The sequence below is a fragment of the Drosophila persimilis genome, unplaced genomic scaffold, assembly GCF_003286085.1.
Source record: "Drosophila persimilis strain 14011-0111.01,24,50 unplaced genomic scaffold, DperRS2 tig00000520-arrow-pilon, whole genome shotgun sequence".
NCBI classification, from domain to species: domain Eukaryota; kingdom Metazoa; phylum Arthropoda; class Insecta; order Diptera; family Drosophilidae; genus Drosophila; species Drosophila persimilis.
In genome coordinates this window covers 3799323-3823165 of record NW_020825317.1, presented here as the reverse complement: position 1 = coordinate 3823165, position 23843 = coordinate 3799323, and the positions used below count along the sequence as shown (strand labels likewise).

At 45.8% G+C, this 23843-nt stretch overlaps 1 protein-coding gene across 6 annotated transcripts in view; it reads left to right on the top strand.

The window, feature by feature from the left end:
- The window catches only part of LOC6596713 (uncharacterized protein CG43867), a 128179-nt gene that overhangs the window by 23007 nt on the left and 81329 nt on the right, over positions 1 to 23843 (top strand). For 4 of the 6 annotated variants that reach the window (XM_026990215.1, XM_026990214.1, XM_026990212.1 and 1 more), the window contains exons 2-3: positions 769 to 1537; positions 1603 to 1695. In XM_026990215.1, coding sequence (XP_026846016.1) covers positions 797 to 1537; positions 1603 to 1695 — 834 coding nt within the window. In that variant the 5' untranslated portion in view covers positions 769 to 796. Of the gene's footprint in view, positions 1 to 768; positions 1538 to 1602; positions 1696 to 20003; positions 20796 to 23843 lie in introns of those variants that run through there. The other 2 variants (XM_026990217.1, XM_026990216.1) reach the window with 1 other exon arrangement.

Genomic DNA, 23843 nt, shown 5'->3' with positions numbered 1-23843 from the left:
TACCGTCAGATCTGGCTTTTTCAAAGTAATATAAGGGGAAATCTTCGATTTTTGTACACCCGATACTCAAAAAGAGTACAGGGGTGTGCGGAAAATGGATGTGCGTAACACCCAGAAGAAAGCGGTTCCGACCGACATAAAGTCAACATCAACAGCCGAGTCGATTGAGCCATGTCCGTCCGTACGTCTGTCCGTCTGGTTTGAGGCCTCGTTCACAGAGATCGTAAGAGCTGGGGCAACGAAATTTGGTATCCAGGCTCCTGGGACCCCGTCTTCCGCTTCCACAAAAGACAAAAATCTTTGGCATCCATAATTTTGAAGATACGAGAAAACGAAAAATGCAGCATCCTAGGGAATGACCATATCTTCCAGGCTCATTATTATAGCCGGACGGAACAAATGAAATTTCAGTGGCTACGCTGTCTCTCTCTCGCACACTATTGAGTATCGCGTATAAGTGTAGAGTCGCGGCCGTATCAGCGACTCCCAACGCGCCCCTCGATTTGCTTGGGATCGGAAACGCTTTCTTCTTACTCTTACATATCTCACGTCTATCTCACGTTTCTTCCATCCAATAAAATTCAGTATACCCTTAAGGCCCTCGAGTACACTTGGCAACAATTTTGCTAGCCTTATTTACAGATTTTGGTTTGAATTTAAGCTTTTTTGGACTTTTTTTAGTCAGTGGAACGGGGTTTTTTCTAAAAAATATTGGCTTGACATCCATTTGTATAGCATTTCTCTCTGCTTCTCTCTTTGATCTGGCAGCTCTCTCTCTTGCTCTCCTGCAACGTCAATGTCTGACGAAGTGCCTTTGGGGCGTTTATCGCAAATTTTTGATACGCTCACGAATCTCCAGCAGCAGCAGTCGCTTCAGGTGCAGGCGACAACGACGGCGGACCAGCGGCGACGTTCGGCCTCCTCGTCGCCCTCGCCGTCTGCCAGTGCCTCGGCCTCCAGCTCGGGCCGGGCCACACCCTCGGCTGGCGCCCATGCTCTGTACTATGCGCAGAGCCACCAGAGCCACTACTTCCTGCGGCCCCAGGATGGCAGCGGCGTGGGCTTCCTGCACACCTTTCCCTCGCACCTCTACCACCACCAGCAGCAGCAGCACCAGCCGCAGCATCAGCAGCATCTGCTCAACCAGCAGCTGCTCCAGCAGCCGCCGTCTCTGCCCTCGCAGCTGCCGGGGCGGTCGTCGGGCTCCCAGTCGCTGCACGGCTCCCCGTTGCTGGTCAAGCGGGCCACCTCGTTTAGTGGTCAAATACCGCTGGTCCAGGGGCGGCTCTCCAGCACCACCTCCACGCCGAACAGCCCGCGGCTGATGCCGCGCCGCGTTCCACGGCCCCCGCCCATTCCGGCCAAGCAGGGGTCGAAGCAGGCGGAGGCGCCTCAACCGCCCGTGAATCCAGTGAATCCAGTCAATCCCGTGCTGGCCGCCCTCGATGCCCCCGATGCACCGTGGCCGCACTTTTCCGCTCTCACCGAGCACCTGGACGTCCATCAGGTGAACAACTATGGACAGGCCCTGCCGGAGGTAAGACATCGTGGGTTTTTCGGCGGGGGCACAGCACTGTATTCAAGAGTTTCTTTTTTTTCCAGATCAACTGGCAGGAGCGCTGCCTGGAGCTGCAATTGGAGCTGCATCGATCGAAAAACCAGGCGGGACGTATACGGGATATGCTGCGTGAAAAGGTAAGAGACCTCTCGCTTCGCCCTGAAGACGGGGGCAGATGACACAGAAACCTCATTAATTGCCGACAGGGGCCACATCTTGAGCGAATGTAATTATGATTTATGCGAGCGCGCCACGGTTGAAGCATCTTTACGACCGGCCACAAACAGCCCTCGAATGTGGATACAGCGCATGGAGCGGAGGAAATAGTGTAACTGTTAGAGGCGGTGATGGCATATGGAGCTGTGGAAAATGATCCCCCATTATCGGGCTAATTAAGTCATTAGACATTTGGCCAAAAGACCAGCCAAAGGGAGTGGCTGGGGGAGCGTCCCAGGGCTGGTTTCGGTCTCCGCATTAATGCAAAAAACTACATGAATTATGTATTAGAGTGAAATGTGAACTACAATACAGCCAAGCCACCCATCTTGCCCCATGCCCGTGGCGAAAACCCTGCTCTCGTCTCGCTCCCGGTGGTGGGCCTTCGCTGGCGGAGCCTGCAACATGCTGGAGCCTGCCATAAATTAATTTTACTTCAATGATTTTTGCTCCATGAATTATGCATGAGTACTCTTCTCCCCTCCCTCTCCATTCACCCACGTGGTACGATCTCCGTGTGGCGGGGGTGTGATAGTGTTATAAACTTTTAAAGATGTCCAAACATGGCTATCCATCGATGTGAGAAAATATGTAACGAAAAATGGAAACAGATCAAATATTCTTTAGTTCTGATCAGATAGATCGTTGGAGGATCGTGTAAAGGGGATAAATGGGGTGCCAGAATTACTCGTAACCTTACAACATAAAACGCGGCTGTGGTTCCTCTCCTCCTCCATCTTCCATTACGAGTTTGAGTAAAATTGAGAGAAATCGCTTTTGCGAACAGGGAACAGGGATACCAAAAGACATGAGAGAAATGCTACTGACTAAGTGGCAGGTGTAAAAGTAGAGCCGCGTCCCTTGCCGCGGCTCACAACGTTCCTGTTCGCTTTTTTAATATTGATATTTACCAACAATGCACAGCAATATCACAGGAGACTGAATACAAAATTCGGTTGCACTAGCTGTTCTAGTCTCTGAGACATTTTATGGGGTCGGAAATGCTTTCTTCGGGGTGTTACACACATCCACTATCACCACAAATCTAATATTTTGCATCAGGTGTAAAAATCGACAATATAACAAGGACGTTTTCGATGGATGGAAACGGGTTTCAGAATATTCCAAATGATTCTTAAGCGTCGGTTTGTTAATGAGAACATAATGAATTTTCACAGAACTTACTATTACTATACCCTATAACTATTGTTATAACTATCGACTATAACTATTATAATAAATATCAACTATACTACAATAAAAATGAATAAAAACAAGAGAAGTCGCGTGATCGGCTTGTGGAGAGAGAAGAAGGAGGAGCTAGAGAGCAGGAGAAGCAGGTGGATCAGAACGTGCTGGAAGAGATACATATGTACATATATACCAGATATGATTTTTATGCAAAAAAGTTTAAATACTAAAAAATCTTGAACTATCAAAAGTTATGGCTTAAGAGTTATGGCTTGATCGGTTTACATTTGGGAGTTCGGTGGTTAATATGAACCAAATGACATATCACAGAACTTAAGATCAAGCAATATCCCATGGCTGTCCCATGTCTTTCCGGACAAGGTCGTAATTCAGTAAGGCATCAAACAGTAGAGCAGAAGAAATGTCGCATCCTTTTGTTCGTCCATTAATCTAATGGACGTTGTTTGTGAGCATAGCATTCCAGTTTGCGGCAGAAACGAAAGGATTGCTGCCTTAATGGAAAAGTGAAATGGCCATACTGACTCTGCCACCTGCGGCATTGCTTTCATTTCTACGTTGCGAAACACAAGAATTGGAGCATTTTTGGGAAATATCCAATCACACAATCAATGTTTCCAAGTGACTTCATTCGGTGCTACGACTGAGAAACGGAGTAAGCATCCAGGGTACAGAAACAGAGAAGGATTGAGAAGACTGCTTTCGAATATGACTGGGGAAGAACGGACATCCGTACGGCTGAGATCGGTCTGGTGGCAGTTCGTCAACAGGGAAAACGGGAGAAAATCAACTGAAAATGGCGGGAACGAAATATGGCGTGCTTCCGTGTCTTCAAACCAAAAGGTATTGCACACACAAGTAATGCATAATTAAACATATATGAAAGGTTTGATTTGGTTTCTTCCTCATTTCCTATGCCATCGTACAGCCAATTGAATATAAAATACATTGTTTAAATTATTTTCTTTCTTTGTCTGCTCTTTTTATCGTCAAATCTTTCTTTATCGTTATCCATTATTAGCATATAATGGCTAAACTAAAAAGATCACAAGTGCTCATACACAGTGTGTATTACACACACACAGAGTACAGGGTATTAGTTGTGCGGGATACGCCGCGACTCACAACGTTTGGTACTGTTTTTGCTCGTTCTGAAACCAGCCCATATGTACATACATATGTATGTAGGTATGTACATTGCCTCTGTGGGCATATCATTAATTCATGTAAGCGTAACAGCGCTCTGTTAGCGCAGCTTCTGTTAGTGGCTGGGCAGACAACTGTTGAGTGAACGAGAGACCCACATCAGCAGAGAGCGGTCCCTGTGATGGCGGTGCACAGAGCAATGAAACAATTATACGAAAGGTAACTTTGAACAAAAAATAGGCTATGGACTTTGAATGACTATGAATTTTTAGTATGTTTTGGAATAAGCCACAAACCAACAACCATGGTCCTTCGTGTTTTTTGCTGGTTATAAATGATTTTCGACATTTCACATTTTCCACACAGTAAGCCTCGGAACAAAGTTCTTGTACGTATGAGCAAAGTTCATATCACGAAGGGCACAAAAAAACTAAATTCCACAACTTTTATGCAGCGATAAAATCTAGAAGGGATGTTTTTTTATCTAAGCATTTACACTTTAAAAATGCTGGCTACATGTAGCCTGAAATATTCTTAAATGCAGAACTGACGGTGTATAATGTCATTGACTGCCCGCAGCAGAGGGAAGTTGTCAGAATAGAATAGGTGTCCAGCGCCCTGCCATTCATTATTTTGTATCTTTTTAAGACCCCACATCTCTCTTGTAATATTGTTTTATATTCATGGAATAAACATTTTGCATATTTTTAGACACTCCAAAATTTCAAATTTTCTGCTTTGCAATGGAAAACAAAATATGTCCCTTAGCCCCTGCATCAAGTATTTCTTGTGGCAGCTTCATATTTTCTTGTCTTTTATTATGCTTATACATATGCACATTGCTTTCGGACCCGGCGAACGTTGTCTCGCCCCAATTTAATGCCTTCATATAACACAAACAGCTCAAATTTCGACATGATTTATTTAAATGGAATCGAAATCTGTTGAGAGCGATATTGTAAACAATGTTTTTTGATTTGATTTCCGACTCAAAAACAAACAACGAATACGGTTTGCCACCACGCGAACAGGCAGCGAACACAGCTGACAGTGCGAAAAACAGGGAAATTCGAGAATAATCCCACAGACATCCAAAGATTGGCCTTTCGGTTTATGGATTGTCATCGCAACGGTCAGTCGAACGGGGAACTGATTTCTCTTGAATTGGAATGGTAGACCAGTTGGAACAACCGGAATTCGTGGGATTAGGACTACCTCTCCCTTGAATTTTCGCTTGACGATCGTCGCTTGAATCGCATTGATCATCAGTTTGTTGGCGGGCAACCGCTGCACGGTTTTGGATGATTCAGATTCCTCGACATGATTATGGTCGATCCCACTTTCAGCAGTATTTTATCTGGCACATCTAGCGAGTTCAAAAATATAAATGCAGTTCTCCAGCGATTTGACTTTGAATAATGAAATTCAAGCTATCGACGTCCTTGTTTTTCCCTACTGGTATATCCCGTCCACTCATCCAATCCAATCCAATCAAGATTTGTACAATTTTGTGCAATGCGGGGAACTCTTTAGTGATTCGTTTCTCCTTTGACGATGTGAAATCGCAAAAATATGCCCGGAACGATATCAATCCAGTCGAAACATCAACGGTAATTGGGCCACTGCCAAGAGCCAGTAGTTGTCTCGAGAATTCAGTACTTATTCGACGGGTTCTTCTGCGACTCAATTTCAACTTCTTGACATGCCGCCACAAAGACGACTTTTTAGCGTGAAAGTCATCCCCATACGTTCTCTATTATATATAGATCTTAAGAGTATAGATCTAGCAGTATGGACTGGGGCATTGAATTGCTCCAAGACAATGTAATTCCAAAGATGTGGGAAAAACAGAGAAATGACTATTGGAGTAGCTCTTTGTAGCCAATGGATTTCATTTTACACGAAAAAAACTGGATTTCAAATGTGCCATAATAAGAGACGACTATGGTGACGGGTCAAATGAGGTTCTTACTTTCTTAAGTCATGAAAGTAATAATTAAAACCATCTGTTCCATCCAAGTTAAAGCGTTCGCACCCTTCCGTGTTCCATGTCATATGATTTCGAGCAGAAAAACATCAGTGAGTGTTGGTTTTTTTTTTGTAATTTTAATCTCTTTTGCTGGGGTTAACTCCCAAAATTTGATCGGTTTTAGCCGCAGAGCTCGTTGAGTTTGAGGCTTCTCGCAGAATTTTTAAAGTATCCCAAGGCGTAAGTGCTTTTCTGTTTGGAGGTGTCATATCATTTCCATAATTTGATGGATTTCGTGAGAAATGAGACACAACCGACTGGATTCTAAACATTTTTTTGGCTGCCTGCCTGGTTGTAAGGGTGCAGCGATAGGTATTGAATTGAATCAGTAACTGAAATCGCAGCCTCTGAGTCTATTCGACTTTTTCGGCGTAGGCTTACGCAAAATGGAAATAGAAATTGGAAATGGAATTTGGTCAACTTGGGTCACGGGCACGACCTAACATAGCACTCACTTCTTGCACATCTATGGTTCTTCAATCTGACACCGTCTTGAATCTAGCGAGACGCAAGTGGAGCGGTAAAGATGCTGACTCAGAAATCTTTTTATTTGATTGATTACTCCCCGAAAATTATCAAAAGCATTTGATGCTATCAACAGACGATGAGCAGTAATCAAGGCAGTGATCGAAATGCCGAATGATTTGGAGACCATATTTATTTATTTGTATATATGTATATATTCCTAACGCGACAGTATTTCTACTTTATGTTAATGCGCTAGTCACATGGAGTTCATATAGTTGTGTGCTTTAAGCAGAATGATTTTCTTATTCTAACATTTTTAGTATGACTAATATTTTTATTATTATGACTTATATTTGTATTATTAATACTAATACTAATTCAAATTTATTTTTTATTTATTTTTTTTTTTTGCAAATGTCCATAATGCAAAGAGTCCATAATATTTGTTTCTGGGGTCTTTGGGTCCTCAAATTCCAGAAGAAGAGTAATCGCTCTGCAAAGCCAAGCACGGCTCCTGTATAAACCTGGTATATACAATGACGTAGAGTCCATCATATTTTAGACCAGCTGGCTTGAGCGTAAATACTTTAGATCCTCCTTTCGAATCTGTCCTTCCTTTAGCACTTTCTTGCATTCGCCTCCTAAAAGAATGAAGTGTCTCCTTCATGTCAGTCACTGTTTCGTGTGCGCATTCGAATTCTTTGATCGAAACCTCAATCTTCACAAAGTACAATTATTACTAGTTCCAGTTCCACAATCGACGGCATGTTTCGGTGTACTGTGTTGGTGATTGTCGATTTAATGAGTGTCAATTATGCAGACCCAAAACGAGACTTTCAAATACTTTCAAAAGCCAAAGAGTACACCGAATACGTTAAGGGTTGTCCTTGAGAGCTGCAGGGCCAAATAAAATGCGAATTCGACAACTGGTGACCCCGACCAATGGAGCAAAAAGGAGGAGAGGCCCCTTCCGCTGAGAGCAAATATTCACTCAATTATTATTACGAATATGAATATTATTTCGTGTTGCTGGGGTTTTTTCAATATTTAATTGCCAATTTTCGAGCAGTCGACAAAACAGAAACAGAAACAGCAACAGCAACAGAAATGCAGCAAAATAAACAAGAAGAAGTAAAACAGAGTGGAAAAGTGTGTGCATTCAGAAAATAGTAGAAAAGAAGAAAATGCATAACTCGATGGCTAAAAGTATGCGATGAATATTTTATTTCTGTTTTTATGCAGTTCCCATTTCCCCCCGCCCTTTTCCCTGGCCCCATAAGGACGGAGTCTCGCTGCCTTTTTTGTTGCTCTTTTTAGTTGACTTTTCAACTTTTGCCAGCAATGCAATTCAAGTGCATCATAAATTTTAAATTAGTTGCACTAAAAACTTGAAATGGTCCGGACACAAACCGATTCTTGGGTCAATCCACCATTCCACTGGTTCCACACCCCCACCCCCACCCCCTTCAAAAATGCCAAAAGAAGCGTCTCTAAATATGCAACATTTTGTATAATATTTCCACTCCTTTGAATCCCAGAAAAAAGCTAAGAAAAGCAAAATAAATCAAGGGGAAAATGAAATAAGAGCACCTATGTATAGGATCTAGTACTGATATAAGATTCCATTTAAATGCAGGTTTTAACTTAAGAAAACAACAAAAACTTTGTTTTGTTTTTGTGGAATGTTGTCCCCACATCTCATCATGACTCCCTTCAGGGAGAGAAGGAGAAACGAGGACCAGACGCTAAGACCCTTCAGACCTGCAACGACCGCAAAATTTGGGCTCTGGGGGAGTGGGAGAGTGTGTGGGGCTCCTATTTTCGTCTGGCAACAATGTTGAGGATGTTGAAATTATGGCCAAGCATATTGCAACATTCTTGTAGGACAATAAAATTCAAGTTTATTGCCAAAGCCATGCCAGGGAAAACAGCAAACGGACGACCGACTCTGGCTGACGGCAAACGAATCCGAGAGCAAGGCTGACAAGAATGGCCCCATGGCCACCATTGGAAACTTCCAAATTTCAGATGAACAAATAGAATCAAAGAGAGGCGACTTTACAGCTGCTCCGTCCAGTGGGCAGAAGATAATGAAATCAGAAGTAAATAGAAAATCGCCATCAGGAGACACTTTTTGGGTCCACAGAGCTGGAAAGCCCACTGGAGCATTTACGGGTACATACGAAAAACTACTAATCCTTCGTTTATGTTGATGCAAATTTACCGAGCAACGAGCCCATCCCAACCCAACCCTTGGCCTAGCCAGCGTTGCACAGTGGGGGAATTGACGAATCTGGCAGGAGCAAATCGTTAGCTTTTACGGTATTTAATATAACAGAACAAATAGAGAGTAGTGTAGAGCGAAAAAAGATATATGTATATTCGATTTTTGGGGAAAGTGGATGCGCCCAGAAGGATGCGTCTCCGACCCCATAAAGTATTTATATTGTTGATCAGCGTCAATATATATATATGTACATGTCTTTCCCTGCGTCTGTCTGTCCTTCTCGATAGGCGCCTAGATCTCAGAAACTAACAAAAGCTTGTGGTATCCAAATTTGGTATCCACACTCCTTTGACACAAAGGACGAAAATCTGTGGCATCCACAATTTTAAAGAGACGCCTACACGTTCTGACTGATTTTTCGTCTCTTCATCAAACACACTCTCTATCGTTCCATTATACAATATAATGGTTGTAAAGGGTAGGTTTTTATATGCTTTTAGTTGTATAATTGTATGTAGACTATCACAGAAGAAGATGTGGGAAGTTAGGGTAACAGAAATCAAAAAAATGCTGCCCCCGAAAGTAGGAGCAACAGAAGGTTGTTCCTCAAGACGACTCCGATGGCACCCAGTTGCTTGACCCGGATGATCTGGCGTGCATATGACGATCCTGTGTTTGGATACAAACTTCAAAATTGGCTTCATCAATGGATTTGACCAATTCTGTAAAGAAATGAGGCAAATCTCTGATGTTGTGGAAAGTTGGGGCTTTCCTGCTAGATTGGTCATTTCACTCTCTGTGCGTTGACGGCATTCCGTTGGTCATTTTACTGCCACAAATATGCAACTTCTCTGGCAGCGACCGTGCCCCACGGCCTGGGTGGCAGTTTCAGAGATTGCAGCGGCCGTCAAACGGCAAACATGGCCCGAAAGTCGACTCACATTAGTGTGTTCTATCTGCCATAAGCTGCATGTGCCCCTAAAACGAACACTCATCAGGCCTCCCATCCCTGCCATCGAACCCCCTGTGGAGCGCGTTAACGCGTCGAAAACTGCGCTCTGGGGCAAATGACCGCCTGGCGTGCCCAGCCTGGCTGTCATCCATTTCAATTTTCATCTGCAAAGGCAGAACGCGAAGGCAAACGCAAACGCAAACCCAAAACCAAAAACCCCAAACGAGAAGTGCTGACAAAAGTTTGCTCGCATTGTCGATTAATATAGAACGAACGTAACTCGTACACTTTCAGCAATGCGCATTGAAATGCGAAGGACGGGACATCCGCAGACAATATTGTTTTCTCCAAGTGTAGACTGAAATCCGTGTATGGCATCTGTCAGGACTGCGAGGAAGTGGCGGTGGCAACAATGGCACATCCGATGGCACAATAGAGCCGCAGTTGCAATTCCCACTTTGAGGCCCATAAGCAAGGGACTGTTGCACTTACACACGACATAGAGGGAGAGAGAGTGGGGGACTGGGAGACTAGGAGACAAAGGATTGTCGATGTTTTCATGCCATTTTTATAGCCATGCCAACGGGCACTGCAATTGTTTTACGGGAAATTGAAAATGTTGCCACTTTATCTGTGCGATGTGTGTGTTATGGGTGTGGCAGTGCGAGTGCGGGTGCGGGTGGATGTGAATGCCAATCGCTTCGATAATTAATCGATAAGTGTGCTTAGTGGGCCAACAAAAATCATTCAATCGTGGAAATAGTGATGACTAGGGAATGGAAAATAAGTAGAACTGTGATTATCCATCGATTGCAGCTCTTCTTCGATAATTAATCGTCAAGTGTCATTCATCCATTGTCTTTAAAGGAAGGAACAAGTGATGATTAGTGAATGCAAAAGCATTAGAGCAATCGATTGTTAAACGAAAAAAATGTTTCGATAATAAATCGATGAGTAACGCAACAAAGTAAACGTAACCATGGAAACATTGATGATTGATTTCAGTGCTGCTTCGATATTAATCGATAAGTTGGCCAACAAAAGATTAGTCATCGAAGAAGAAAAATGATCGATTTCAGTTCGTTTTTGTTTCTTTACCAATGGAGTATTTCCTTTCGGTTTTCGAACTTTGTGGACAGCTGCCACACGACCCCTGCTGCAGCCCTGCTCCTGCGACCCTCTGCGCCCCTGCTATCCTTGAAAGGGGACAGGGGGACGGGGGGACGGGGGGACGGGCAGACGTCTGGTGTTGAAAGTGGATGGCCATGAATGCCTTCGTGTTTAATTAAAATTTTTTGACAACTTCGTGCCTTGGCATAAATTGGGCATCGATGCGAAGGAGGCTCATGAGGCCAGGACCAGGGCTCGGATGCCCAAAGGCGGGAAAAGGGAAAACTTAGCCAACTATTTGAGCAATTAGAAGAGGAATCTCCACCCGATGCTGGAGCCCAAACCCTTTCGCTTGTTCCATAATTAGTGAATAGAAAAATGCGTTCGCAGGGTGATGGAAAACGTAAAGGATTTCGATGAATTTTCCTGGCCTGCGGCAACTTTTTCCATGTAGCAGCACACACACTTGCCCCTGCCACCAACATGTGCATCCTGCTCACTTTTTTGGGGGCATCCAGAGATGATGTCGCAGGTCCAGAAAAGAGGCACAGCCAAAGACCAAACGACGACGACGATGGTCTGCAAAATTAATGGCCATCAGTCGCATAATAAATGAAGAGCTCCTCCAGACCACCACACAGGGCCCTGCACCCCGTCCCATCCCGTCCCTCTACTTTTCGCATGACTGTGTTCTTTGTCCTTGCCACGCCTACTACTTGAATGGAGGCGTACAGGACAATGGAGACGGGGCGGCAAAAGGACAGAGAAAAGGCAAACTAGAAACAAGAGCACAAGAAAAACGTTTTCTAAAAAAAGTTCGTTTTATTTTGTTTTGTTTTTATGTTGAAGGCAATTTTTTGTATACCCATTAGTCGTAAAGTGTACGGCTATATGGGTATATGGGTTTATAGGGAAATGCAAAATAGAGGAAGGTGCACTTGACTCCCTCTTTAAATTCAAGCAAATGAAACGCGGGAAGTCCTTTCGCTTATGGGAAACTTCTGCAGCATTCGACGAATGCTGTGCTGCTGACGAAACGAGTCATCAGACAGAGTTTTTCATCCCTTAAGAAGGGTATCCTTGTGATCGATTGTTAATACGATCTTTGGCTTGATTTTGTCTGAGGAGAGACTTGGCAGGGGGAAGTAATGCGCTAAGGATAGGGCGACCACAGGACGACCATGGGACCTGAACAGTTGCAAGGGTACACCCCGTCGCGGCGGAACCTCATTTTGTGTATGCAGCACACATGCTGGCTAGCCAGCTCGCTCGCTTATTCATTTGAATTATTCCCAAAAGCGCATTTAATTTTAATTATGCGTGACAATGCCTCATTCAAAGACGGCTACACGCTACCCCCATTAGCGTGCCTGTTTCACGCTCCCATTGCCGGCAGGATTATACAACTGCCGAGTGGAAATGGAGCTGAAGCTCGTCTTTGCTTTGTTTAAAAATGCAGAAAAATATACACACGAGTACGTGTATGAATGCCAGATGAAGATGGAAATTTTGTGGAACGAAAAACGAATGGAGCTTTCATTGTTTCAACACGCAGCGATTTGTTGCAGTCTTCTAAATGCGAATGCGAATGCGAATGCGAATGATGCCCGTTCGTTTATGGGAACCCTGTAAAACGGCAACCGCCTGAAAGTAGGCAATGCAACCATTTCCCCAGCGATGCCAACCAGGAACGGAAGTACCAGAGAGGCAGAGAGATAGAAAGGAATGCAAGCAGGAAACAGAAGCAGAGCCAAAATATGCGTTCCACCCACACAACAACAAAAACTCAAATAAAAATAAAAAAAGCGGAAACAATGCTCAGCCCAAAGGAAGGAAAACGGAGAAAATCAGACGATTGAGGGCGGACTACTCGCAGAAATCAAATGAATATTTCAGCTCCAAAATATTTGGCCAACATTCTGTTTTCGGGTTTGCTTTACTTCCTCCCAGATACATACACATATAAACCTATATATTTATATCTGTCCTGGTTTATGTTGAAGCAACTGTAAGTGCCCCATGCCCCATGCCCCATGCCCCATGCCCCATGCCCCATGCCCCATGCCCCATGCCCCATGCCCCATGCCCCATGCCCCATGCCCCGTGCCTCTGAATGTTGACAAGCATTTAAATGTGGGGCACGAGCAGCCAGCAGATGGACGGCGGTGGCGAGCCCAAGGGAAACGATGTTAGAGGGGGGCATTTTTTTGGAAGATGAAGACATTTGACCCAAGAAACGACACCGACTGCCCGAATAGCCCACTGAAGTGCACGAAGCGGAGGCGGGGACCATGGTAAAGACCAATATTTGCAATAACAAGTTAAAATATACCCACATAAGGTTTCATTTTCGGACATTATGTATGAATATAATTTCAAATTGCGATAAATAAAGTACATTTAATAAAAAATCGATGATTTTATCGATGATTTTCAATCACTCAATTGAAAAGCAGAGCGGCGAACCATGGAACGCGTCCCTGATAATTGTTTATGATTTAACCGATTATATATCGATGATATCGATATCGAATGATCACTTGCGATTGATTGATCTTTCTGTACCATGCTGAACCGGGGAAAAAGGAGACATGAGGGATAACAAGGCCGACTCGAGGGTAAAAAGCTAAGAAAGTTACTCTAGCATCCCGTTTTTTGGGGGGATCTGCTCCCCTCTTCGTGGGATTCATTGCTTCCTTTTTGGTGTGGCATAAAGCTTGACGCAGATTATGACGCTGTTCAAGCAATTAATGCGAGAGCCAGCGCTCTCTCTGCTTTTGGTGAAAAACCGCAGTACAGTTGTGTGTTAAGCGGCTTTGGCAAATATACTTTAAGCCTTTTATTTGTTGTTGCTGCTGCAATGTTGCAATAACTCACACTTACACATGCGAATGCCACTGGGAGGGGGTTGGGGATGCCACTCGAAATAATAATGCCAAAAAATGATTTTAAGCGGATTTGCCCCAAGAGTCGAGAGTCGTCGTCGTTGTCGTTGTCGTCGTCGTCGTCGTCGTCTTACCTCGAGTAAAGGTTTCACTTTCCGCACTGCTCCCCACAAGCCCAAAAGCACAAAAGTGGGCGAAAATTTATGGAAAACTATACGAGCAGAAGAGTGGCAATAAAACGGGAAAAGGATGGAGGAAAGTGTGTGGGGAGTACAGTCGCAGAACCACACGACAACAATACGAGAGGAGACCCTTGGACTAGAGGCAGATGGAAGTCAGAGAGCAATAAAATATATATTTATGTGTATGGGATTAAAAAGGGTATTAGCCAGTTGTTACTTTATATAGTCTCCCCCTTCCCCATTCGCCCTTCGCCCTCCGCCCTTTACATCCTCGCAAACTCACATCCTCACAGTTGTTGGACTTTGGTCAACAATAACAGAGAGGTTCCTTCCACAGGATTCTCTGTGCCAAACAGGGGACAAACATTCACTTAACGATATCTGTGTGTGTGTGTGTGTCCGGGCAGGGGGCAGGCAGGGCAGCGCTGGGGTGTGTTTTCTCGCTGGTGATGAAATCCAAACATTTGAGAGTCCCATCCATTGCGTACGTAGGTGTTGCAAATTGATTTACTCCTGAGGCACTGCAGGGGGGCTCGCTCCTCTCTCTGGGAGATTTGCTTTTGGGAGGGACTCGTCAAAACGAGATCCTTCAGAGCTTCAAGCAGCTGCATGTATCGCTATTGATTTCCCTCAAATTTGGTAATCGTTTGCTTGCTATTTTTATATATTTTTTGGAGTACAGAATGCAATATACTTTTGTTGGTACTCGGTACTTATAGAGGAATAAAGGATATGTTGAACTAGGGTAAATATATGCAACACCCAGAAGGAAGGTTAAGCTATGTCCTAATAGATATAGCTCTTGTATTCCGGCCCAGATGTGAGAGACTCTCAGAGCTAAAGCCCTTGTGCCTCGACTGAAACGTTGACCAGAATTTTGATAGCTTATCCTTGATGCCAGATCAGTTTCCTCCTCGTACTTATTATTGCTCTTCGGTCCGTCGTTTAATTCTTCCACAAATGAATGCTTACTGGCTTTTGCAAACCCTTTCTGACTTCGATTTCCCACAACTTTTCTGCTGCCGCAGGGCTGCCAATTCGGTGGGGGATGGGAGCTGTTAGTTTACGTCAGTTTTATCGAGTTGGCAGCTCTGCTCTGGCATGCTGTGCGTTTTTGGCTTAATTGCTCAACAAGTTGGCCTCCAGCTGCGGCTGGAAGCCACAAGCAAAAACCTCGCAAAATATTCCGTATTTTAGCATTCGAATCGGCGTCCGTCCCTTTGTGTGTGGGTGCGGGGCATGCCACCTGCCAGGCTCTGGTGGCAGTTGTGGCACTCAGGCAGGGCGAAATTACATTTCACCCGAAAATTCAGTTTGATCCCGAACCGAATTCCTTGATTCTGACAGCCGTTGAAGCTGCGCCTGTCTATCTATCGCTTTCTATCTCTCTTTCTGGCATTGGATCTGAAATCCTTTGAGATCCATTGATTCTGAGGCCAGCCGAAAACTTGTCATAGTCCTCTCTTCCTTTCATGAGATTCGTTATTCTATTTAAAAGTCTCCCTCTCTCTCTCTTTGGTTGGCATTCGAGGGCAAAACTTGTGTCACGATCACATGGAAAATTCCTTGATTCTGAAAGAAATCAAACAAAATCTCTCGATCCTTACTGTGGCTCCGGCATCCGCTCTCTATGTCTCTCTATTTCTCCTCCATCTAGCTTTGATTTTAGCCATAAATCTCTCTGTCCCACTCTCTTTCTCTCTGTGATTGGCACTCGGCCCGCATTTGGCATTTCCTTTCTCCCTCTCCCTCTCTCTTCTTCGTTTTTCAGTGGGGGGAAAAAAGGTCAGCAGCCGAAAATCAATAGACGACAACTAATGCCCTGCTCTTCCTTTCTGATCCTTTTGCCCCCTGCCTCTTGCCTCTTGCCTCATCGTTGGGGGGTCCCTGCTGCTGCTCATCCTCCTCTCTGGTTTGATGTTGACATGTTGTCGTCATCATCATCGCTTTACTTCGACTACGACTACGGGGCCGACACCGACAACGACAACGACAACGACGACGTTTAATTTAAAATTCAAATGCAAACATGTTTGGCAACGCGAACCGCTCACATACAGGTAGGTGGTCCTTGCCAGGGGGGAGGGGGGAGCGGGACGGAAGGCAGGCATGTGGCTCCTGCAGTGCCCGCGTGGGGAAGGGGCAAGTCATTAAAATTCGCAGGCGGAAAAAAACATGTGGCCAACTTGCTTTGGTCTGTCAGGCCGCCGCTTTAAGGTTAAGCGAGATAGCCAAAGGGAGAGAGAGGGGGAGAGAGGGGGCGAGAGGGGAGTCGAGTAGGTTAAGGGAGATCCGAGGCAGTGCTTTAAGGAAGTCCTCCAGCGTGCGCTCCTCTTTAATGTACCAAATACAGGAATCAAAGCAGGAAAGTATGCTACAGGCGCTCCACGGCGTGTATGGCCTATGGGGTGGTGGTCGGGGGTGGTGCTCGGGTGGCGCAGGGAAATCAGCAGGCCCGAATGGTGTACCCCGTTATCCACCACGAGACGAACACGAGTGTTCCCCATTCAACAAATGTCCCCCCAAATAAAGGGAAATCCTGATTTTGGCGCTCAAAAAGGGAAGTTCCTTCGAGGCATACCCTTTGCTCGAATTGCGGGAAGGGTCGATCCGTTTAGCACGCCTCATTTCAGATCAGAGCTTGTGGCAAGGACGGGCTGTAGTTTACACTTGGGCTCTGCTTTATCCGATTTTTCAGTTTTTAAGGCGCCCAGTTTTGTATAGTTCTGTAGCACTGCTACGTTTAGTTGTCAGTAATCGTAGCCGAAACTGTTTCAAAAGTATCTTTCAAAGGCACTCTTTCCCTTTAAGTAGTGGAGTCGATGAAACATGTCCCGCGTCATGAAGCAGCGCCCCTCGGTCGGTTGGAGTGCTGCTTTTCCATCTTCTATAGGTATAAAATATCGTGTCGGATATTGTTTTCTGTGTACATGTCTTCTGTCTAGACATGGATGACTTTCTGTACGGGGTATCCTTTTAGTGGTTACGCGCTTTCGATATTGGATGTGTGGAAAATTCTGGGACGCAGGACCTGCGCTCCAATTGCAACCGTTCTTTTCTGCCAGCCAGCTGCCAGCTGCTTGTTCAGTGGGGAATTTCGTCGAGCACTTTTCCCCACATTTCCATTCTCAACACGGACACGGACACGGAGACCGACACGGACATGGACACACACATGCGCAGGCCCTGCCAGCTGTTCGTCGGGCCAGGAGCAGCATGCTCTGTGCGAAAGTGTCTGTGTGGCAGTGTTCTGTTCTGCTTTCTCTGTGTGCGTCGGTAAATCACATCCGTGGCACGGCACACGGCAATCAGTTTGTCTTTGGCTGCGTAACGCGTTGCGTGCTCCGCGGGAAAGAGACTCCTCCGTACTCGCATATTCCACATCCCATATACTCGCATATCCTCGCATATCCTCGCATATCCTCGCATATCCTAGTTGCATCCGTATCGCGTATTCCGTGTGGGGCGCCTCTCGTTGAAGAAATAACAAGTGAAATTTTGTTTGTTGATATATTTTTTAGAATTTTTTTTTTGCCCAAAGAATATGATTGTGAAAATTGTGAATTACCCACCAGAAAAATTCTGAAATTATCCACACACTCTTTCCTGTTTCTGTCTCATTCGATGGGCTCTCGTTCTGCTGCTGGGCGCGAAAATCTGTGTCCAAAGAGAAGACATTTTTGAAAAGGAAAACAGGGGCCTGCCCTCCACTTGTTTGTCTTTCATTTTGTGTGGCAAGTGCCTTCGGTGTTTCATAGAATGTTGAATGTGTTTTTTGGAAAGTGAAGTGATGGAAATATTTCCAGGACTTGTCTTGGATATCTGTGGGGCTTTTCGAACGGCAAATCAAAAATTTAATAGAACGAATCTGTATCCTGTACGCTTTTGTTGAATTGTTTATTAAATTATACTTTAACTTCCCCGAAAGCTCCGAAATATAAATGTCTTTCGATTCGCTTTCGATACTCTTTGGTTTTTTTTGTGTAAAATTCGGAAGAACGCTTGAAGATATCTATTCGCTTATGGGAAATTAGTATGCTCAATGCTCTTTAGAGCATCGCTCAGGCGAGAAAGTGAAATTGCGACCAAAATCGAAATTCAATTGAATGAATCGCTGGATTTTCCCGCAGATTTTCGTCTAGATTTTGCCCCCTTTAAATTTCAAGCTGGTGTCATTAATGTGTATGTTGTTCCCCGGGTGTTTCCACAGATGTGTGTATGCGTGTGTCTCGTGTGTGTGTCGAGGCAATTGCATGCCTTGTGCCTGGTGCCTCGTGCCTCGTGCCTCCCGTCTCACAGCCTGTCTGCCACATGCCACAAGCAGACAGAGAGGGAGAACGGGCGAGGGTTGAGCGAGTGGGAGCCGTATGTATATTATCTCCAGTGAATTATGGCCTGGCCATATAGATTCCAAAACGGCTTGTCCTTACAAGAACTACAGCTGAAGTTCCAGGCGACTCTTGGGCACTGGGCACTGGCGCTGGCCACTGGCCCCATGTCTGCCACAAACACAGCACAGCACACATAGAGAGCCTTTTCAGAGGCCCTGCCCCTGCCCCTGCCCCTGCCACCGTCCTGGCAGTATATGTATCATCATCATCATCATGCATTTTGTGTGGCACACATTGTTAAATGGACGATACAAAACTTCAGACACCCCAAAGCAGCAGCAGGAGCAGCAGGAGCAGCAGCAGCAGCAGCAGACGGCAGGAGTCATGGACATGGACATGGACACGGACATGTCCTGGACAGGACACCATCTACTACTCCCTCCTGCCCCCCGCCTCCTGCATGCATGCATGCTGTTGCATCGAATTTCTCCGCTCTGGACTGTGGCCACTATGCCACTTGATATCTGATCTCTATCCTCTCTCTATCTCTATTGTATAGATATATGTATATATATCCCTGGTATTCCTGGGCTCAAATCATGCCAATGTCTGGCCGCATAATCGAAAAAGGTTTAGCCACTAATTAGCTAAAGCTTCAGAGAGCCATCGTTCCCGTTTCCATTTCCACTTCCATCTCTCTCCGCTCTATCTCCCTGCTCCCCTCTTGTCACAGGGAAAAAGCAGAATTTATTGATGACCGGACAGCATTAGCCTGCCTTGCCTGGCTCCTTCGCTTCCTTGCTTCCTTCCTTCCATCAGAAATTGAGTTATTTATGCTACGGAATTGATTGCTGCTTGTTGTGAATTTCCAGCGCCAGTGCGTCCGTCTGGGGCCTCAGTGCAGCGTGTGGGGCGACTCAAAACGTGTGTGCCACCGATACGTTATGGTTTTATACTTATTATGTATTTTGTTTTAGCCCACGCAATCATTTGTTCTGTCTGCAATGCTCTTAAAGGGGATAAATATTTACTAGTTTTCCTCAGTGTACTTATAATTGGCATTTATTGTTCTTTTTCAATGGTATTTTTGTTATTTCTGAGAGTCAGTTCAGTTCTTCCAGAAGGACTTTCTTGTTTTTCATGCAAAATGCTGTCAAAAATTGGTTGAAATTTGGTTATCCATTCGGTTTCGATTGATTGGCTGCACGAAAGTTCCCATAAGTGAACAGATATCGGTGACAGTGCCTTCCCATACATACACACACACATACACACATGTCGAACTCTTCGAAATTTGTTGTGGTTGATTCTTCAACAGTCGAAGCGACTGCGAAATCAGATTTAATTTATTTATTTATCTTCTTTATGACATTCGATTGCCATTTTCCATGTGGATTCACGGGATTCTCGATTCTCGATTTTCGATTTTGTCGCCATCAAATGGCAAATGACAAACAATCTGTTTCTGCGGTTAATGTCCGTTGCCCAACCCTTTCTGGGCGCGTTTCCCGCGGGGCCATTAATCACGTGGGCGTCGCTGCGCCTAAAAGTATGCAGCATGCAATTAAAAAAGAAACAATTGCAACATAAATTTGCATGACAGAAAGACAGACAGAAACAGAGAGGGTGTGTGCGTGTGCGTGTGTGCATGTGTGTGTGTTGCAACAAATTCTTTTGCCACTTGCCACAGAAGTGCGAGATTTAAAGCGCCAGCGTGAGAGAAAGTGAGTGCCATGGGCCGGACAGTGCGCCCAGCCTAAGCGAAGCGAAAAATTCCGTGAAAAGTGTGACGAACTCTCGATTCTCGATGGAAATCAATGGAGGAGGAGCCACGCTGCTGCCGCGCGAGGGCGAGTGCTCGAGACGGCCCCATAGTGCAGGACCCACGAGCAGCAGCACCCCTGCCATGGAAGTGACGGTGAACACCAGCACCACCACCACCACCACCACGATCATTGAGTGCTCCTCCTCGACCACAACCACAGGCGCCGGACTAGCTGCCGCGGCAGCCACCGAGAACCCTGGGCCAGGGACATCGCCGAACAGTTCGCCGGGTGGCGGATCACCCGGGGGCTACATCCATCACCACATGCATCATGGATCCCCGCTCCACCACCAGCTGCATCCCTTCCAGCTGCATCACACGGCTCCGCCCTCGCCCCTGGCCGCCGTTCGCAGCCATCCACACCCGCAACAGCAGCAGCAGCATCCACATCCAGCGGGATGCCCGGCCGTCTGCTGCACTGCCGGGGCCCATCACATTGGCCATGTGCCCCACCTGGGTCCGCACCACTCGCTCTATCCCCTGATGGCTGCCGCTTCGTTGGGGTACGCCGGGTCCAGCGGCCCCAGTTCGCTGGTCAACTCCCCGGCCCTGGGCCGTCGAAAGCGCTACACGAGCACCTCTTCGAACTGTTCCAGCCAATTCAACAACAACTATGCCGGCCTCGATGTCGACTCGCTCGATGATATGCTGAAAAAGGTAAGCGATCAGCCTGTTGGGGGGATTCTCTTTTAGACAAGATCTCTGTCCATTGGAGATGCCCTTATTTTAAAGGGGGCTTAAACATCTTCTGATTCCTGCTACTCTGAGGGCTTCTCAATGAAACAAGAATACAGATTTTTAGTGTACATTTTGGAGTCGTGAAGGCCTCTGGAATGAATGGAAGCTTGCTGCTTTCTGTTGGTGGAGTTCAAAGTTTAGTTTAGGGGTTGACTCTGCTGGAACCTCCCTGGGTCGCTACTCCTCCTGGAAGTTTTCTTTTGTGGACAGCAGTTCTTTAAGGCTGCAGGCCCCTCTGTCCTGCTGTCGTGTCGGTCCTCCTTCTACCTAGCTGTCTGTCTATCTGTCTGTCTGTCTCTCTCCTTCTGTTTGCCCTTGTCTGTTGGTTGTCCACTGCCATGCCCCTGTCCCCCTCGGTTCCGTCCCTCTGTCTGTCTGCCCCGCCTGTCGCAAAGCCATAAATCTTGAGCCTAGTCCGCACACAGCGTGTGGTCGGCTCCAGGTTTCCAGGTTCTGCTCCTGCTCCTGCTCCAGCTCCTCCTGCGGGGCCACTGCGAAATGTATGCAAGGTTTTTTTGTGTGTTGTTTAAAATTTTTAAGGCTGGCCACACACGGAAAAGATGGGGAAGGGGTCCGCCTGTTCCTGTTCCTGGGTCGAGGTTGCCGGGGTAGAAAGAGGGCCCGGGTCGTGGCTCATAAATAATATGCGACAAGTTTTGCCCGGCCGCATGCGAACAATTTAAATTGTAATGCGCCCCAAAAACCGACAAAGAAGTCGGCAATAGAAAATGCCAATGCAAATGCGAATGCGAATGACGGCGGTGGCAACCCTAGCCGGGGCCAGAGCTGCCACCATGTATGCCATGTGTGTGCCGATGGGCGATAATGAACTCGACACGTGCCCCAGGGGGATCGACACTGAAGGAAAAAACTGAAGTTTCCCTGCAGAGGGAATGTATCCTTCAAGAAGCACGACCACATGCCCAAGGGAGCGTGCCGGAGCATTAAATTAGGACTCTATCCTTAAGCAATCCGGAAGTATTGAAAAAAGATTCTTAGAGCGATAACTGGATGTCTGGATGTGTGAGGATTAATAGTCGGTTAGATCTTCTTTCAAAACAAATCGAAAACGGGACCTGAGAGATATCCTTGCAGATCCGCTACAGCACCACCAAGCGAAACGTTTTTGTCGATGCACACACGCACATTTTAGCTCTCGTTACAGTTTTGCAATCCGCAGTTCATGAAATACGATCATGCCATTTGTAAAGGCAATGCCTCTGGCAATAGCTATTATCTACCAAAAACCCTGCTGTATGCCAAATATTTGCAGGCTCTTTCGTAGGCTTTTGTGTGCTTTTTCCGCCCAGTGCAGTGGAACACTCGTTGCGGTTGCGGCTCTTTCGCCGCTTTCACCTGCGGATGTCGCATTGCTGTGCTCTACAACAGGGGAGTACCTGCACCTCTGGCACTGGGGCCTACTCTGCATTGAATTTGTGGCAGATATAATTGACAGGGGTACGGGGAGGGGCGCCATTGCGGCTGAAACTGTTGCCATTTGCTCGATTACTGTGTGGCATACTTCCACGGGTAACGACACAGCCCGAAGGCGAAGCGCGTGCATACTGGCAATTTGAATAATGGTGCCAAATATGCAGACATTTCATTGTTTAACCAAACCACAGAAACACAGAGCCACTGGCGAACCACCACCACCCATTCGACCCGCAAAAAAACTGGGCCACAGAGGGGAAAGAGAGAGGGAGAGAGAGAGAGCCAAGGCAAACCAGTTGGAAAATTCTGACAATCAAAGTTCAACTCAATCGACTCCCCCAGTCGCTTCAATTTCTGATAAACATGGCCAGGACATAACGAGGAGAACCCAAAAACAAAACAAAAAAACGAAAGAGCCGAGAAAGCGGAGAAAGCGGAGAAATTAGAGAACGGGAAGGCAGTGGGGGCCTGGCTCCTAGGGAAAGTGGAAAAGGCCAAACCTCGAAAGAAAAATGACTGCCGAAGATGCAAGACAAAAGTAAACTTTCAATAGGCAAAGCGGAACTTAAATCGAATCCGAAGCACACGACAAAACAACAAGCAAACAGAAAGAGACCGTCCACAAAAGCAGAATGGAGAAGCCGAAAAACGACACAGGCAGACAGAGTACCCGAGAAAAGGAAAGGAGGAGCAGGGACGGGAGTGAAAACTCGACTTGTGGTTGTCTCGCGGTGTGGTGTCGTTTATGGGAAGCAAAACTTCGCCGACTAAACCAAAAACTTTGAAGCGCCTCGAACAAGTTCTGCTGCTGAGCCAAACGAAACGAAACGAAACGAAAGATTGTGAAAGATTTTCAAAAGAAGCGCAGGACAATGGGCACAGGACAATGCACTCTCCACAGTCCATTGAAGAGATTCGCCGAAATGGAGAAACAGAGCAGAACTCTATAGTATGATATCCGCTCCCATGAACACTCGAGCACTCGATTCAAGTTCGAATGTGCTGAAATAATTGAAAGAAAAACCCCAAAGTGTATGCCCAGTGTGACCAGCAAGACGTATGCTTTGAAGATTCAAGAAAAACTTATTCAATTAACAAGAATCATTGGGAATCAATCAAGTAATTGATAGAATAGATAACATAAATCTGTCTCAATGTGTCTACAAGAATTAAGATAAACTATGGAAGCTATACTTCCAGACGATAGTGTGAGCAAATAAAAGTAACAAAACGAGGGGAACGCTGTGAATCGCTGCTACTGTCGCGACTCTACATTTCTAATCGATCTCAGTCAGTATGTGTGTTGCTATCTCGCTCCCCTCCGCCAGATGCCGCACACTGCACGAAGAAGAGTGTGTGAGAGAGAGAGAGAGAGAGAGAGAGATTCAGTAAGCGCGTGGCTGGTCGTTGAGTAGTCACGGAAATTTCTTTGTGTCTTCTGACCAAAATAATGACCCATTCTAAACCAGATTCGGCAATCAGATTGTCAGTTGTTTCTTTTTTTCTATTTTGAGTTTTCGGTTTTATAGTATG